The sequence below is a fragment of the Arvicola amphibius genome, chromosome 10, assembly GCF_903992535.2.
Source record: "Arvicola amphibius chromosome 10, mArvAmp1.2, whole genome shotgun sequence".
Taxonomy (NCBI): Eukaryota; Metazoa; Chordata; class Mammalia; order Rodentia; family Cricetidae; genus Arvicola; species Arvicola amphibius.
The window spans coordinates 60,678,604-60,695,652 of NC_052056.1; the positions used below are offsets into that span (position 1 = coordinate 60,678,604).

At 44.4% G+C, this 17,049-nt stretch overlaps 1 protein-coding gene across 1 annotated transcript in view; it reads right to left on the bottom strand.

Annotated features, from left to right (window-relative positions):
• Snx4 (sorting nexin 4) overlaps window positions 1–16,585 on the bottom strand; it is a 64,725-nt gene extending 48,140 nt beyond the window's left edge. Inside the window, exon 1 of the mRNA XM_038345170.1 lies at window positions 16,409–16,585. Within this exon, the coding sequence (XP_038201098.1) occupies window positions 16,409–16,549 (141 nt within the window). The 5' untranslated portion in view covers window positions 16,550–16,585. The remainder of the gene's footprint in view (window positions 1–16,408) is intronic.
• Between the last annotated feature and the right edge of the window lie 464 nt (window positions 16,586–17,049).

The window sequence follows — 17,049 nt, forward strand, 5'->3', positions numbered from 1 at the left end:
GACGTAGTTTTCCCAAAGTTAGGCTGATCCATTACATGGATGATATCCTATTGGCAGCAAAACAAGAGCATATGCTAGAACGGGCATTAGTTGCCCTGGAGGCATCCTTAAAACAAAAGGGGCTAATTATTGCCGCCGATAAGATTCAAAAGACAAGTATTATAGAGTTTTTAGGAGCCCGTATTACCCCAAAACAGATTTTTCCACAAAAAATTTGCATTCGCACATCACATTTACGCACTTTAAATGATTTTCAAAAGTTGCTCGGAGATATAAATTGGCTGAGAGGATATCTCCCCATTACCCGTGAAGCTTTGCAGCCGTTGTTCTCAATATTAGAAGGAAATCCTGATGTAACGTCACCTAGAGAGCTTACACCAAAAGGAAAAGAAGCATTAAAGATAGTGGAAAAGGCCATAGAACAAGCGCAGGTTCTTCGGTTTGATCCAGAACAACCATTATTGCTTTGCATTCTGCGCACTGTTGGTCATCCTACTGGAGTATTGTGGCAGACAGGCCCGATTTGGTGGATACATGGTCATACACTTGGTTCGCGCACGTTAAGCTATTATCCTGATTTAGTGGCACAACAGGCATTATTGGGAGTGAAGTTCAGCTTGACCACCTTTGGCAAAATGCCAGAGAAGTTAATATTGCCCTATACCAAAGATCAAATTGAGGTTTTGACAGGGACTACTGATGATTGGGCCGTATTGATTTCCTCATATTCAGGCGTTATTGATAATCATTATCCGTCTGATAAACTGCTGTCCTTTATGGCACAGAATGTTGTATATTTTCCAAAGATTACCAGTGCTTCTCCTTTGAATAATGGCTTGACTATTTTTACTGATGGGTCCAAAACTGGAATTGGAGCCTATATGGTATATGGCTCCCCGCCTGTTACTCTGAAATTTCGCTCTGGAGCACCCCAAGTCGTGGAGTGTCAAGTGGTGTTGGAGGTCTTTAAGGCCTTTCCCCATCAGCCTTTTAATTTGTATTCTGATTCATGCTATGTAGTTAATGCCGTAAAACATCTGGAAGTGGCTGCATATGTTAAACCTAGTAGCATGGTTGCATCTTTGTTATTACAAATTCAGAGTTGTATAGTTCAACGTGCTAAACCATTTTTTATCGGTCATATTAGAGCTCATTCCGGTCTTCCTGGACCTATGACTGAAGCTAATGATATGGTTGATAGGGCTACCAGGGAAATGGCTTTAGTTGCCCTGGATCCTATGCAATCGGCTGAACAATTTCATAGAAAGTTTCATGTGCCTGCAAATACCCTTCGCCTTAAGTTTAATATTACTCGCGACCAAGCGCGTGAGATAGTTAAACAATGTTCCTCCTGTGTGGTTTTTCATCATCCGCCTCATATTGGGGTTAATCCACGTGGGTTAAAGCCACTTACCCTTTGGCAGATGGATGTTACTCATGTTTCAGAATTTGGTAAACAAAAATATTTGCATGTTTCCGTGGACACTTGTTCAGGTGTTATACATGCCACCCCGTTATGTGGTGAAAAGGTCCTTAACGTAAGGACCCATTGCCTAGAAGCCTGGGCTGCTTGGGGCAAGCCTTATTCTTTAAAAACTGATAATGGCCCGGCATATGCCTCTAAAAGTTTTCAACAGTTCTGCTCTATTTTTTAAATTAATCATACTACTGGTTTGCCCTATAATCCACAAGGACAAGGCATCGTGGAAAGGGCTAACCGCACCATTAAGGAATTGCTTCAAAAACAAAAAAGGGGAATAGCCGAGGGCGCATCCCCGCGAGATAGAATATCTCTCGCTCTCTTTACATTTAATTTTTTGACCTTGGATTCCAATGGCTGTTCAGCCGCGGAAAGACATATGGACCACAGTCACAGAAATACAGAATTAGTAAAATGGAAGGATGTAATTGATAACAAATGGTATGGACCGGACCCTGTGATACAGAGGTCCAGGGGAGCTGTTTGTGTCTTTCCTCAGAATCGGCCAGATCCGGTGTGGATCCCTACCAGACTGACAAGGATCGTGACAACACTGGAACAGCCTGACGAAGAGCAAGGAGATGTTGCTGCTCCTGATCCTGTTGGTGAACCTGCCGGTTCCAGTTGAATCTGAAGAATCTTATTTCTGGGCTGTGGCCCGTACATGGCCCATTCCAATTCCTGTTCACAATGAGTCCACAATATTGCCACAATTTTTTGTTGATAGTTGCCAATTGAACTTAGTTTGCAAAAAGGTGGATGCTCAGGAACAAAAATTTAATCAAACTGTAGTGCCCCTAGCAGGAACTTTATGTTTTACCACAAATCAGAGCACTTCTATCTCAGACTGCATTTTGCTAGATGCCATGAATCTTACTGTAGCTAGAGATCCATTTTTAGAAGATACTCCCAATTTTTTGAGAAAGGCCATTAGCGCAGCCCTGCCTCAGGTTAGATCTGGAGCTAAATCTGGATCTGGCTCCTATTCCGGTTCCAATGATACTGTTAATGTTACCACTTATGGGATAAGTTGCAACCTTACAACGCCCAATTGGGTACAGGTTAGCAAGGTTAATAATAGTGATTCACAGGTTGGCAATAGTAATCATACTAGTAATAATATTTTTTCTTGGTCTGTCCCTAGATGCTCTGGTAATGATTTGAGCTATCCCCCTGAATTTGTGGATTGCAGAGGACGATATGATAAGTTTTACAATAATTCTGGATGGGTTCTTAGGAATCTTAACCATTTTAAGGTTAAAAGAAAACTTATGATAAAGGTTGGATCACCCTTTACACCATGGATACTTATGAATTCCAGAGGAGCTATAACTGAGTTGTCTCCATTTGCTACATTTGCTCGCTCTGGAATAATTATGTTAAATAATTATACAGGGATTATGAATCACACTTCTAAAGAAATTAATATAACTAGTGTAGAGAAAAAACATAATACTACTCTACGGCAAACCAGAGTTTGCCTGGATCCTCCCTTTGTCTGGCTTTTGTTTAATACTACAGGGAGTTCAAATAATACTGCAGTTGATTGCAAGAAGGATAATTGCTCTCTGTCACAATGTTGGAATTTCTACCATTCAGGTGCGATTGTTATGCGCATCCCTACCTTTGTGTTTTTGCCTGTAAAAGCCAATCCTAAGAACTTTCCATTAGCCACCCTGGTTCGCCGGAAAAGGGATTTTGGCATTACAGCAACTATTGTGACGGCTATTGCAGTGTCTGCTGCTGCGGCTGTTACTGCAGGAGTAGCTATGGCCAATCAAGTTCAGACAGTTACTTTTATCAATTCCGTGATTCAAAAAACCTCGGACGCTATGTATATACAAGAAAAGATTAACCATCAATTAATGTCAGGTATTTTATTGTTAAATAAGAGAGTTGATTTGGTGGAAAGAAATATGTTAAAAATGTTTGATATAGTTACCTTTGGTTGTGTAGATCGTACTAAGCACTTGTGTGTTACCCCCTATACTGCTACCCTTAATGAATCCCGAGCGATTTCTCAATATCTAAATGGCAATTGGACAAGGGAATTGGAACAATTGCAAGCAAATTTTAGTTTGAAGATTTTGGCTTTGAATCAAACCCAGGCGACTATGGTTTCGCTGGGGGAATTTACAGATTGGCTGGTAGACCTTTTCATATATTAAGGAATGGGCAGGGGTTGGCGTGCTAGGATTAATATTAACTTCGGGAGTGATATTGGCGTTGTTTCTGATTCTAAGGCTGATTCGGGTAAGGAAACGGGAAAAGGTGGCCATTGCTCGTGCCCTCGCAGCCTTGGAGGCCGGTAACTCCCCCCAAGCTTGGATCAGCATCTTACAGGACTCCTGACCCTAATCCCTGCTTTTGCACCCGAAGGCCATTGAGCCATTGCACTCGGAAAGAGGGATCGATGAGGTTCCCCTGAATCTGGGGATGTGTTGTCCTGGACAGGAGGTTTTGCACCTAAGAGTGCACTGAGTAGATCCACTCAGGAGATCATGACCTTATGCATATGGGTAGTCCTGCTTATTTTTCCCATCCCTGAGAAAAACGGGACATGTCTACATTTTCAGGGTAAGGTCCTCTGACCTCAGCCTTGACTGTCTTTTAAATGTCATAAAATTAAAAGGGGGAACTGTGGCGGCCGCACTTACATTTCGCCATTACAAGATGGCGCCGAGGGCTAAAGTAAACAAGTATGTGGCGAGAACTTTTCGCGCCACATCTGCCTAGCAACAGGTTTCCACCAATCCTTTTCTGCCACGTCACCTAATCAGTAGACACGCCCCGTCCTCCTGTATATAAGCCACCACCCAGCCCGGCTCGGGGCCCCCTGCTTCCAGCTCTCCCTCAACCAAGCAGCGCTTCAATAAAGTGTGATCAGAGAAGGATCCTGTGTCGGTGGTGATCTTTCCCTGCTGGTCAGGGCTCGCTCGCCGCAGAAGAATCTCAGCTTCAAGGTTAGCCTGGACTGTGTGGCAAGATAAATATAAGAAAGACAAAGATAAATAAAGATGCTTGACATTAGCAGTGTAGGTATAACAAAGACAGACAACGCCATGTGCTATGCTGGGGATCAGAAAAATGAGTGTGGTGGTCTGAATGAGAATGGCCCTGGCGGTTCATCTATGCTTGGTCCCCAGTAGATGGACCTGATTGGAAAGGATTAGGCGTGGCCTTACTGCCCATTATGGTCATGGACTCATCCTCTGAAACTGTAAGCCCCAATGAACTCTTTCTTCCATAAGTTGCTGTCTCAGTTAGGGTTTCTATTGCTGTGATGAAACACCATGACCAAAGAAGGAAAGAGTTTATTTGGCTTAATACAATTCCACATCCAAAATCCATCACTGCCGTGGAACAATCTTTGTACACTGTAAATATGCATAACTCTAACTGGTTAATAAAGAGCTGACTGGCCTATAGCTGGGCAGGAAGAGATTGGGTAGGAGAGCCAGACTAGGAGGACGTTGGGAAAAAGAAGGGCAGAGTCGCAGGGGTCAAGAGCCAGACAGAGGAAGCAAGACGTGTGGAAAATGAGGTAAAAAGCCATGAGCCACATGGTAGAACTTTGATAAGTACAGATTAATTTAAATTGTAAGAGCTAGTTAGTAACAATCCTAAGCTATCGGCCAATCATTTATAATTAAGTCTCTATGTGGTTAAAGAGTTGGTCAGGGGTCTCGATGAAAAACTCCGCCTAAACATCACTGAAGGAAGTTAGGACAAGAACTGAAACAGGGCAGGAACCTGGAGGTGGAAGCTGATGCAGAGGCCATGTACTGGCCTGCTCCTCATGGTTTGCTCAGCCTGCTTTTATATAGAACCTAGGACCACCAGCCCAGGAGTGGCACCACCCACAATGGGCTGGGCCCTCCTACATCAATCACTGATTAAGAAAATGCCCTACACAAAAACATTAAAAAAGAAGGAAAATGCCATACAGGCTTGCCAGATATGGAGGCATTTTCTCGATTGAGGCTCTCTCCTCTTTGATGACATGAAAGCAGCCCACACCACCGCTCTGATCATGATGTATCATCATAGCAGAAAAAGAAGGGACACAATGACTGCTAGTGACAATGTTACAAAAGAAAACTGTGTAGGCGTGGTGGTTCACGTCTTTGAAATTACAGCACTTTAGCCTGACTATGGAGGTATTTACTATGGAGCACTGCCATAAAGAATTTCTAGGTCTGCTGGGCTAGAGCGAGACCTGTTTCAAACAGTCAAATATAAACTTACCATGTGATTGGCAATTACACTCCTACAAATCTGCTCAAGGGAACACTCATCTAAACAACATTCTTAAGAGCTAAATCTCAAAACAAATACAATGTCATCAAATGGTAAAAAAACAAAATATAAAATTTTCAAAACTAAAATATTATTCAGTAATATTAAGAAATGCAGCTGGGCAGTGGTGGTGTATGCCTTTAATACTAGCACTTGGGAGGCAGAGGCAGGTACTCCGAGGTGGAGGCCAGCCTGGATTACAGAGTGAGTTCCAGGACAGCTAGGTCTATACGGAGAAACCCTGTATGGCCCTGTCTCAAAAAAAGAGGGGGGGAATGTATGCCACAACAAGGATCACCCTCAAAAATATTCGGGGGGAGGGGCTGGAGAGATGGCTCAGTGGTTAAGAGCACTGACTACTCTTCCAGAGATCCTGAGTTCAATTCCCAGTAACCACATGGTGGCTCACAACCACCTGTAATGAGTTCTGGCACTCTCTTCTGGCTCTCAGGCATACATGCAGGCAGAACACATTAAAAGAAAAAAAAAGGCGGGCAGTGGTGGCACCTTTAATCCAGCACTTGGGAGGCAGAGGCAGGTGAATCTCTGTGAGTTCGAGACCAGCCTGGTCTACAAGAGCTAGTTCCAGGACAAGCTCCAAGGGGCTGGAGAGATGGCTCAAAGGTTAAGAGCACTGGCTGTGCTGCTTTTCCAGAGGTCCTGAGTTCAATTTTCAGCAAACACATGGTGGCTCAGAGCCATCTATAATGAGATCTGGTGCCCTCTTCTGATGTGAAGGCTGTATACAAAATAAGTAAATAAATCTTAAAAATTATTCTAAGTATGTAATAAAGGAACACACAAACAAAAATAAAAGCAAACAGAACCATTAAACAGGTTCAAGGTGTCAAGAAATCTGCCACCAATGGAATTCCAGAAAGCCAGTGACCACCATAAACCCTAGAGGCCAGAAGTCACAAAAACAGTTTGACTTATCACTCAAGCTTTAAAACAGTTTCTAGACCTGCCTTTACTACTCCATCCCGCCCGGACCAGAGGCCTGCTCTCAGGTCCTGCATGGCATGTTCTTTTACACCCTTGGTTTGGATGTGCCAACCTCTCAGACCAACAAAAGACTGCTCTGGTTTGAGGGCAAACTGAGTCTGTATCCTTTCATTTTCCTCTGTGTGTAAAAAGCCAGACTCAAAACACAGCAGACCAAATGACACTATTGATGCCTGAGGGTAAGAAGGAGGATTTAAACACCACGGAGTTGGAGGGAACTTGGGGGTGACAGGCATATTCCATTAAAGGATAGATTCACAACCAAAAATAAAACTAGATTGTGCAGATGGTTGGGGAAATCACTGAACTGTACTTTACAATGGATGGATTTTTCAGTGTACAAATTATACCTAATTGTGTGTGTGTGTGTGTGTGCGTGTGCATGTGCATGTGTGTGTCTAGGTATCACATCATTCTTTCTATACTGTTCCTGTTCCTGAGGTCAAACTCAGGTCATCCATCACACATGGCAACCAAGCACCTTTGCCAGCTAAGCCAACTCACTTGACCTCAAACTATACCTAAAAAATTAGGATTTTAAAACAGAAAATGTCTTTAATCCCAGCATTCAGGAGGCAGAGGCAGGCAGATGTCTGTAAGTTCAAGGCCAGCCTGGTCTACAAGAGCTACTTACAGGACAGGGTCCAAAAACTACAGAGAAAAACTGTCTCGAAAGAAAGAAAGAAAAGAAAAGAAAGAGAAAAAGAAAGAAAGAAAGAGAGGAAAAGGAAGAAAGAGAAAAAGAAAGAAAGAAATGTCTTTAATATCACCACTTGGGAGGCAGAGGCAGGCAGATCTCTGTGAGTTTGAGGTCAGCCTGGTCTACAGAGTGACTGCCAGAGCTACACAGATAAACCCTGTCTCAAAAAACCAAAAATAAGGGGCTGGAGAGATGGCTCAGAGGTTAAGAGCATTGCCTGCTCTTCCAAAGGTTCTGAGTTCAATTCCCAGCAACCATATGGTGGCTCACAACCATCTGTAATGGGATCTAGTGCCCTCTTCTGGCCTGCAGACATACATGGAAGGAATGTTGTATACATAATAAATAAATAAATAAATATTTTTTTAAAAAAAAAAAAAAAAATAAGCCGGGCGGTGGTGGCGTGCGCCTTTAATCCCAGCACTCGGGAGGCAGAGGCAGGCGGATCTCTGTGAGTTCGAGGCCAGCCTGGTCTACAAGAGCTAGTTCCAGGACAGGCTCTAAAAAAAGCTGCAGAGAAACCCTGTCTCGAAAAAGACAAAAAAAAAAAAATAGAAAAGGAAAAAAGAAAAAGAAAGTTCCACAAAGCTATACTGTGAAGTAAATTATACAAATTTAAATAAGGAACAAGGTATGTCCCCACAAAATTACACACAGAAAAAGGGTAAAGTAATATGGGCACTTAGGCAGACAGCTGGAGTGGTGATACACACCTAGAATCCCAGATAAAGAGGCTAAGGAAAAAAACAGCAGTGTACGGCAAGCTTGAATAGCTCAATTCCCCCTCCTCTCTCTTAAAGAAGATGATATGCAAAGTATAAAAGATATATCCAAACAAACATGAAATGCGCTCAGGAGCGACTGGCCAGCACTTCTGCTAAAGCAAATCAATCAATCGTAAGGAGAGCAGACAGGCGCAAACTGAGGAAAATTCTACAAACATCCTTTAAAAAGTTTAAGATTGCAAAAGTAAAATGCAAGTGATTTTCCCCGACTGGAGGGAACCAGTAGGTGACACCACCTGGGACAAGCAGTGCTGCACTGGGTCTCTCTGTAAACACTCTGACAGGACGGCCAGAAGCTCGCTCACAGCTGACAGTTACTCAATGGTTAAGAGCCTTTGTTGCCTTTTCAGAGGGCCCAGGTCTGAATTCCCAGCACCCACATGGCAGTCCACAACAGTCTGTAACTCTAGTTGCAGGAGATCTGACACCCTCACACAGACACATATGCAGAGAAAACATCAATGCACATAAAATAAACAAAAAATTCAAATAAAACCTCAGGAGGAACAGCCTGAATTAGGTCTCCGAAGTAGGTATCTGCCCTCTTCAACACCTCCCTCCCTGTAAGTGGACAACCCGCTTCACGTGCTGGGCACTATGATGTTCTGCCCCAGGCAGAATGAAGGTAAGTAGTCAGGTACCAAGGAGCCACAATCAGTCCTCAAGTTGTTTCTGTCACAATGACACAAATACAATTATAAATGTGAGATTTCAAAGGTTTCTGAGATAGTGTCACGCTCTGTTCCAAGCTGATCTGAAACTCATGAGGAAACTCAGGCTTGTTATAGGCATAAGCCACCATACTCTAAAACAATTATAAAAGGTCATATAGAGCATAAATAAATAAATTTTGCTTCAGTTATGCCAGGAAAAACAATACACAACCTCCAAATCATTGCAGAGGATAAAACAAACAATAACACCTCTTAATTTAGTCTAACACAAAATCCTAAACAGAAACGCATGGTAGGGGGCTGGATTGATGGCTCAGTGGTTAAGAGCACTGACTGCTCTTCATGGGACCAGGGATCAATTCCCAGCATCCACATGGCAGGTATATAATTCTAGTGCCAGGGGATTCAACACACTCACACAGACATACATGCAGGCAAAACACCAATGCACATGAAAATAAAAATGAAGAAATAAAAAGAAACCCCAGATAGAAATCATAAAATATGACAGAACAAAAGTAAAGGCAGTTAAAGAATACAAATACTTCACACTCCCTGTGTGTGGTGGTTTGGATGAGAATGGACCTATAGGCTCATATATTTGAAATACTGTGTACCTAGCTGGTGGAACTGTTTGGGAAGATTCATTAGGTGTGGCCTTGATGGAGGAGGTGTGTCACCGGGGACTAGCTTTGAAGATTCAAAAGCTGATGGCATTCCCAATGTCTTTCTCTTTGCCTGGTGCATGTCGGTCAAGATGTAAGCGCTCAGCTATCACTCCAGTTCCCTGCCTGCCTGCTGCCATTTTCCTGCCATCATGACCATGAACTCCAACCCTTTAGAACTGTGAGCCACCAAGTTAAATGCCTTCTTTTTTATAAGTTACCTTGGTCATGGTGCTTTGTCACAGCAACTGAAAACTAAGACAATATGGTAAATAGTAGAAGGCTATAAAACATTATTCAAACCATAAGATGGTAAAATGACAAATGCAAAGACAAGGCAAAGAAATTAGAAGAGAACAGCAATAGCCTCAGGCCCAACGGACAACTGATACCAAGAAAAAATACAAGTCTGTAAGAGAGACAGTGTAGGAGATCCACGATGTTCAGGGCTAGCCTGAGTGCAAACACATACAAAGTACTGTGCTGCCTGGCACACTGCAAGAGCTCACTATTATCCATTACCCAACACTTGTAGGTTTAGGTTTTTCTGATGGCGATAAAAACTAATGCATGCTTACCACATAAGCATTTAAAAGTTAAGTAACCTACCACACCTGAAGTTAATCACTGTGCTTTTATTTATCCATGTGCATCCTTATAATCTCCTTTCTAGGAGCACTACCTCTGTGACTGAAATGGTTCCTTGGGGATGCGACTACACTCATCAGAATGATTGTGTTGTGCTGTAACTTTGCACTAGTGTTAGCAAACCCCTAAGATAACTTACAGAAAGGTTTACTTTGGACATTCTAGACCATGACTGACTGCACTGTTTCCGGTCCAATAGCAAGGCTACTGGACTGTAATGGGTGTAGCGCCTGCACTACCGGATGGTACGCAAGCCGAGAACATGCTGGAGACTTAAAAACACACACAGACAGAGACACGAGGACACGGGTCATCCTTGAAATAAGAATGCCAAGTTTATTGTGCTCCAGAGAAGCTTAGGCAGGGATCCTTAACAGATAGCCACGCCACAGCTCTCGGGATGTTTCAGCTGCAGGCCTCATCAGAACCCACTCCTCCGCCATCAGGGTCTCGTGCTCAGAGCAGCTGCAGGCACAGGTAAACAAGTTGTTTTGCTCAGTTCACTCCAGCAGGCAAAGGGTCTGAGGCAGGCAAAGAGAAAGTAAGGGGCTAGGGGTCTGCAGCCCCCAACAGGTGGGGGAGCCTGTTTACCACTTACCCTCAGGGCTGGGAAGTGAAAGAGGTCTAGGAGAGACGTTCGTACTGACTGGAAGGCTACACACACACTACATCCCACCCTCTAGTGGAAATCTACACCACATTCCAACAGTACCATCCTCAGACCAAACCTCAACTGGACTTTTGACAACAACTGCAGTGGTTCTGGGTTCAAAATGGTATGCTTCGTGAGACTCAACAGTGATTGAAAGCCTATTTGGTTTATTTGGTGTTTAGTGGGAATCTGCTGCCTGGTTCGGACAGACCTAGTTCACTGTATTCTTTATCACACAGAAGAAAGGGGGCCTCTAAAAGCCAGCTGAGTGCCTGGAACACCTATTCTCTTGCTTCCTGTCTGCCAAGCCCAGTGGGAGCAGCCCCCCCACCATAAGCTCTACCGCCCCCTGATATCCTGCCTCGCCACAAAGGGTCAAGTAACCATGGACTGAACCTTCTACCCTCTAAAACTAGGCTAAGACAAATCTTTCCTCCCTTAAAAGTCAAATGAATCAGGAAAAATAGAAAAGCATCTCTAAAATCCCTTCTGTAAAGGCATCAATACTACTCATGAGGACTTCTAGTTTGGTCTAGGCACTTCTCAAAGGCCCTATCATAAAATCCCACCCTGGGGATTAGGCTCCAACCTATAAATTTGGGGAAGAAAGACACATCCAGCCAACAGCAACAACTAAAGAAAAATGAGGGTTATAAAACTGGGCATGGATGGTACAACCTTTAATCCAGCACCTGGGTGATGGAGGTAGGAGGGGATCACGAGTTCAATGCCACTTTTAACTACACGGTGAGTTTGTAGTAAACCTGGATTATGTGAAACCATCTTTAAAAAATAAAAAAAGGCTAGGCAGTGGTGCCAGACACCTTTGATCCAATACTCAGGAGACAGAGACAGACAGATCTCTGTGAGTTCCAGGACAGACTCCAAAGCCACACAGAGAAACCTCGTCTCGAAAACAAAACAAAACAAGTTATTTCTTAAAAAATTCATTTATTTATTTATAGAGATAAGAGTCTCAAGCACTGCTGGCTGGTTTTCAAACTCACTACATAGTCAAGAATGATCTGAACTTCTGCTTTTCCTTCTCACATCCCGAATGACATGTACCAGCATGTCAGGCTTACAGGATGCTAAAGAGCACATCCAGGGCTTTATGCCATGCTAGGGCAAGAACTCCACAAATCAAGCTATATTCCCAGTCCTTAGAAAGTATGATTTAATCATTGTAGCTTAACTAATATTAGTTAGCATTCTGTCACTAAACTACCCTGAGGAGTCTATCTAAAGGAAGGGTATTCTGGTTTTGCAGCTTGGAGAGAAAGCCAGACTAATGAGCTGGGCTCCTGCTTTGGGAATTGTAGCAAGGACACAATACACTAGCTGGAGTGTGAGTACTCATGTCATAAAGGAGAGCAAGGGGGATGGTGGTGAGAGAAGGGGTGTAGGGTAGGGTATTGTGGTAGTCGAATGAAAAACGTCTCCCATAGGCTAGCCTCATGGACTTGAGACACTTGGTCCCCCAGTGATTGGCCTGTTTAGGGAGGTTATGGAACCTTCAGAGGTAGAGCCTTTTGGAGGAAGACCATCACTTAGGTGGACTTTGAAAGGATTTATAGCCTCATCCTGCTTCCTGTTTCTCCCTTTGCTTCCTTCCTGGTATATGAAAATTTGCAGCCCTGATCCTGCTCCTACTCCTAATCCATACCTTCCCTTGCCATAAAGAAACTCTTCACACATCTGGGAGTGTAAGCCAACACAAACTCTTCCTTAAGTTGTTTGGTCATGGAATTTCAACATTGCAATAGAAAAATACTAAAACAGGGTGTCAAAATTCCTTCAAGGGCATAACCTCAATTACTTAATTTTATCTAGATTCCAGACTCCACTACCTCCAAACAGAGCCACATGCTCAGAACAAATTCTAATGCAAGTCCTTTTGGGAGACATCCCACAGTCCAAGCTTTGTACCTGCTAAAATGCCTCTTCCCTCTCACCTTACCCTCATCTGCAGAGCTCCACTGAGACCTTGCTCCAATCAGGGAAGGAGCTTGCGAATGCCTCTAAGTACCAGCTGAGCAAACTCTCTTGGTTTATCCCAGCACTCCCAGGCCCAGGGCACTTTCCTTCAAACAACCAACTTATGAATTCCTCAGGCAATGACGCTGAGTGAAGACAAGCCCCTGCGCCAGCCCTCTCAAATCACTAAAGCCTTCAGCCTGGAAACGGAGTGCTCTACCTCCCTCCTCTCCCTTCCCTTCCCTTCCTTCCTTCTGGTAGGACTATAACTAATTTTCTTATCAACTGGATTACTCTCTGCTTCTTTCATTTCTAAATTATGGTTATGGCTTGTTTGGGGGTTGTTTTCTGTTTCGTTTGGGGTTTTGGATTTGTTCTTGTTTGTTTTTTTAAAAAACAGGGTCCTCAATATATAGCCCATGGCTGCCTTAGTACTCACTATGAAGACCAGGCCCGACCTCAGACTCTTAAAGATTCACCTGTCTCGGCCTCCTGACTGCTAAGATGACTCAGGCTTTTATTTTTGGTGTTGTTTGTTTGTTTCAATGAATGTCCTCTTCCTTACAAGAATACAAAAGGAAATGAGGTTAAGATTTCTTATTAGAGAATGGAAAAGAACCAGAGAATCACAGATGGAAAAAAAGACACACACACACACACATAAGCATATACAATACACGCGCATGCACCTGTACATAAATTAACATGTATACAAATTAACATAGACAATGAATGTTAGATTCTCTACTATGAGTTCATATTAATATATTCACAAAATAATAAAATTTTATCATCATGATCAAAATCAAAGTCCTTATGATGCAGCCAAAAGGCACAAAGGCTACGTACAGTTCTGCAGTAAAGCATTTGTCTAACATGTGTGAGGCTTCTGCGTTTCAATCCCAGAACCAGAACAGGGGTAAAGGTGGGGGCATAACCACAAGTTTGGAAAACATTTTAAAACCCTGGAAATATCCAGTCTATTTATAAAGACACCTCTGGCCCTGCGGACGGAAGTGGAAACTGAAAAGCCACTCTGGAGGACCATCGAGCACTAACCGCTGGAGGAACATACTGACCTATAATCTGCAATGCCGCTGCTAATTTAGACTAGAATCTTGGACACTCTGTACTAGAGATGTTTAAGAGGAAAGCTCACGGTAATTCTTTAAAACAACAAATTTTCATTATCCACCTATCTATAAACAGAAAGAGATATAAACCAATAGAGGACCTACCCAGAAAAAAAAAGTATATGAAAATAAATGAGTTAAGATGTTTTTGAGATAAACAAAACCATACAGAAAATACTTCATTTATGAAACTTCAAAATCAGGCCAAAAGAATATACTATTTTAGGGATACTTGGAGTCACAAAGGTACGGCAGCTCACACCTGCAACCCCATCACTTGGGAGGATGAAGGAGGACTGCCAAAACTTCAGGGCTAACCTGAACTAGAGTGAGACCCTACCGATATAAAACAAAAGTGCCAGGATCAGGAGCGCCAGGCCACCCCTAAACTTCATGAAACCTTGTCAAAACAGAAGCACATATGAGAATATTCTAAATCTGAGCTGGAGAGATGGATCAGTGATTAAGGTGGCCTTGCAGAAGACCCAGGTTCTGTTTCCAGCATCCCTACCTCCACTTCCAGAGGATCCAATGCCCTCTTCTGGCCTCCACAGGCTTGCACATGGTGCATATATGTATATGTGTGTGCGTGTGTGTGAATTTAGGCAAAACACACACAAAAAGTAAAATAAATCTTAAGAGTCTATACTGTTTATATAAAGACCCACATTCAATTCCCAGTACCCATAACGGGCAGCTGCTGTAACCACAGCTCCAGAAAGTCACACCCACACAGAAACAGACACATAATAAAAGAGAAGCTAATGTCAAAACTATGTTAGCCCAGTATGGTGGCTCATGCTTTTAACCTTTTTTGTTTGGTTTGGTTTTTGTTTTGTTTTGTTTTTCGAGACAGGGTTTCTCTTTAGCTTTAGAGCCTGTCCTGGAACTAGCTCTTGTAGACCAGGCTGGCCTCGAACTCACAGAGATCCGCCTGCCTCTGCCTCCCAAGTGCTGGAATTAAAGGCTTCAGTGCGCCATACCTCCTGGCAGATCATGCTTTAATCTTGAGAGATGGATCTCTATGTATTCCAGGCCAGCTATGGCTACACGGTGAGACCATTATATGACATTCCTGAAAAAGGAAAAACAATGGAAATGATGAAAAACAAAAGGAAAAGATCAATGAGTGGGGGTTGGTGAGGAGAGTTAAGAACAAACACCTGGGATTCTTAGGGCAGTGAAAAGTTTGTATGACAGTATATGACGGATCAGTCATCTTACATATCCCAAACCCACAGAATGTGGGTCACCAAGAGTGAACTTTAAACTATGAACTTTGGGTGCCAATCTGGGCTCATCAAGTGTAACAAAAACCAGTGCTGATAAGGAGAAGTCTGAATGTGAGAAGACAGTATATGGTATAATATTCCCGTTTTCCTTTCAATTGGATTGTGAGCTCAAACCTGTTCTAAAAATTTAACGTTTTAAACTCGTAAGTACACAGAAATAGTTTAAGAGGTCAAAACCTCCAACTGCTGAGAAATTCCTCGTAAGCTGGTCTCAACTTGATCCTTTCTAGAAATGTATCAGTCACAAAAATGCACTTTACTTTAAATTACTTTAGCACGGACACCTGTTGGGGGGGTGTCAAGAAAAAGGAAGGAAGGAAAGGAGGGAGGGAGGGAAGGAGGGACGGAGGGGGAGGGGAAGGGAGGGGGGAAGGGAAGGGGAAGGGAAGGGAGGGAGGGAGGGATAAAGGAGAGACAGCAACAGGAGCTCCAGCAGCAGTATAGGGGACAGACCATACAGAGGGTTGAGCCTCTGGGCAGGGAGTTCTAATACGGGCGACACAATGAGCTTCCCAAAAGCTTTTTTATCAGAGTCTACAAATCTGCGAAGGCCCTCAGGATTGGACGCATTCACAGACAACGCTACCCCCCCGCCCCATCTTTGCTCAGTTAAAAAGCGCAGATTAACCAAAGAGGTCTTCTAAAGCTATGGCAGTCGGCGTGGGGATGAGGAGACCAAATCCGTCTCCCGGGGAAAGGCACTTATCCCAAATAACGAAATGACGACCAAGCAAAGAGTTCAACAAATGTTTCCCCGAAAGGGCAACAGGCCAAGCCCCCCTTACTGCGCACACTCCCCGCTCACCCTGGGTGGAGCCGCCTCCCAGCGACCCCCTCCGCCCGCCGGAAACGGCAGCGAGCCTCTTCGTGGCCAGATCCCGGGGGACGCGCCCACTGACAACCCACGGGCCACGCCACCACGGGCATGCGTGACCGCGCCCACGCGGCCCTCCCGTGCGCCGCGCCTTTGGGTCCATTTCCACTCAGTTCTGGGTCATCCTCCGGCCTGGGGGCCGCGCCCACCAGTCCCAGTCAGGGGCAGCCCGGCCCGCTAGGCCCCGGCCCCAGGCCCGAAGCCTCTGCCTCCCCTCTCCTCACCGTGTCGACCCCTGAGCTGTCTTCCCGGGTGTCCTCGGTCTCCTCGCCGACCGCGGCTTCCAGCACAGCGCCAGGGCCCCCCAGCGGCTCCAGGGTTGCAGGCTGCAAAGGTCTCTCGGGGTCCGGAGGTGTCTGCTCCATAGCCGCAGTTCGGCACCGCTAATACAGTGCGCCTGCGCCGTGCCTAGCCCGCGGCCGCCCCGCCCCCTGCCTCCTGTAGTCCCGCCCCCTGCCCACAGAAGCTCCTCCCCGGCAGCTGAGAAGGCAGAAGGCCGAACAGAGGGAAGTAAGGGAAAGCTGAGGGGAATCCGCAGAGACACTGGTCAGCTACGAAACTGGAAATCTGGAAGAACGGGTGGAGGCAGAACAAAAGAAGTGAAGGTCAAGTGAACTCAAAAAATAAAAGAGCAGAAGTCATAGCAGAGCTGTGGTGGCGTACACCTTTAATCCCAGCGCTCAGGAGACAGAGGCAGGTGGATCTCTGAGTTTGACTCTAGCCTGGTCTACCGAGTGAGTTCTGGAACAGCCAGGGCTACACAGAGAAACCCTGTCTAGGGAAAAAAGAAAGTGGGGGAGAGGAGAAATTATTAAGATTGGGGGGACCCTTCAAGTAAATTCAAAAGAAAAGAAAGGTCTTCTGA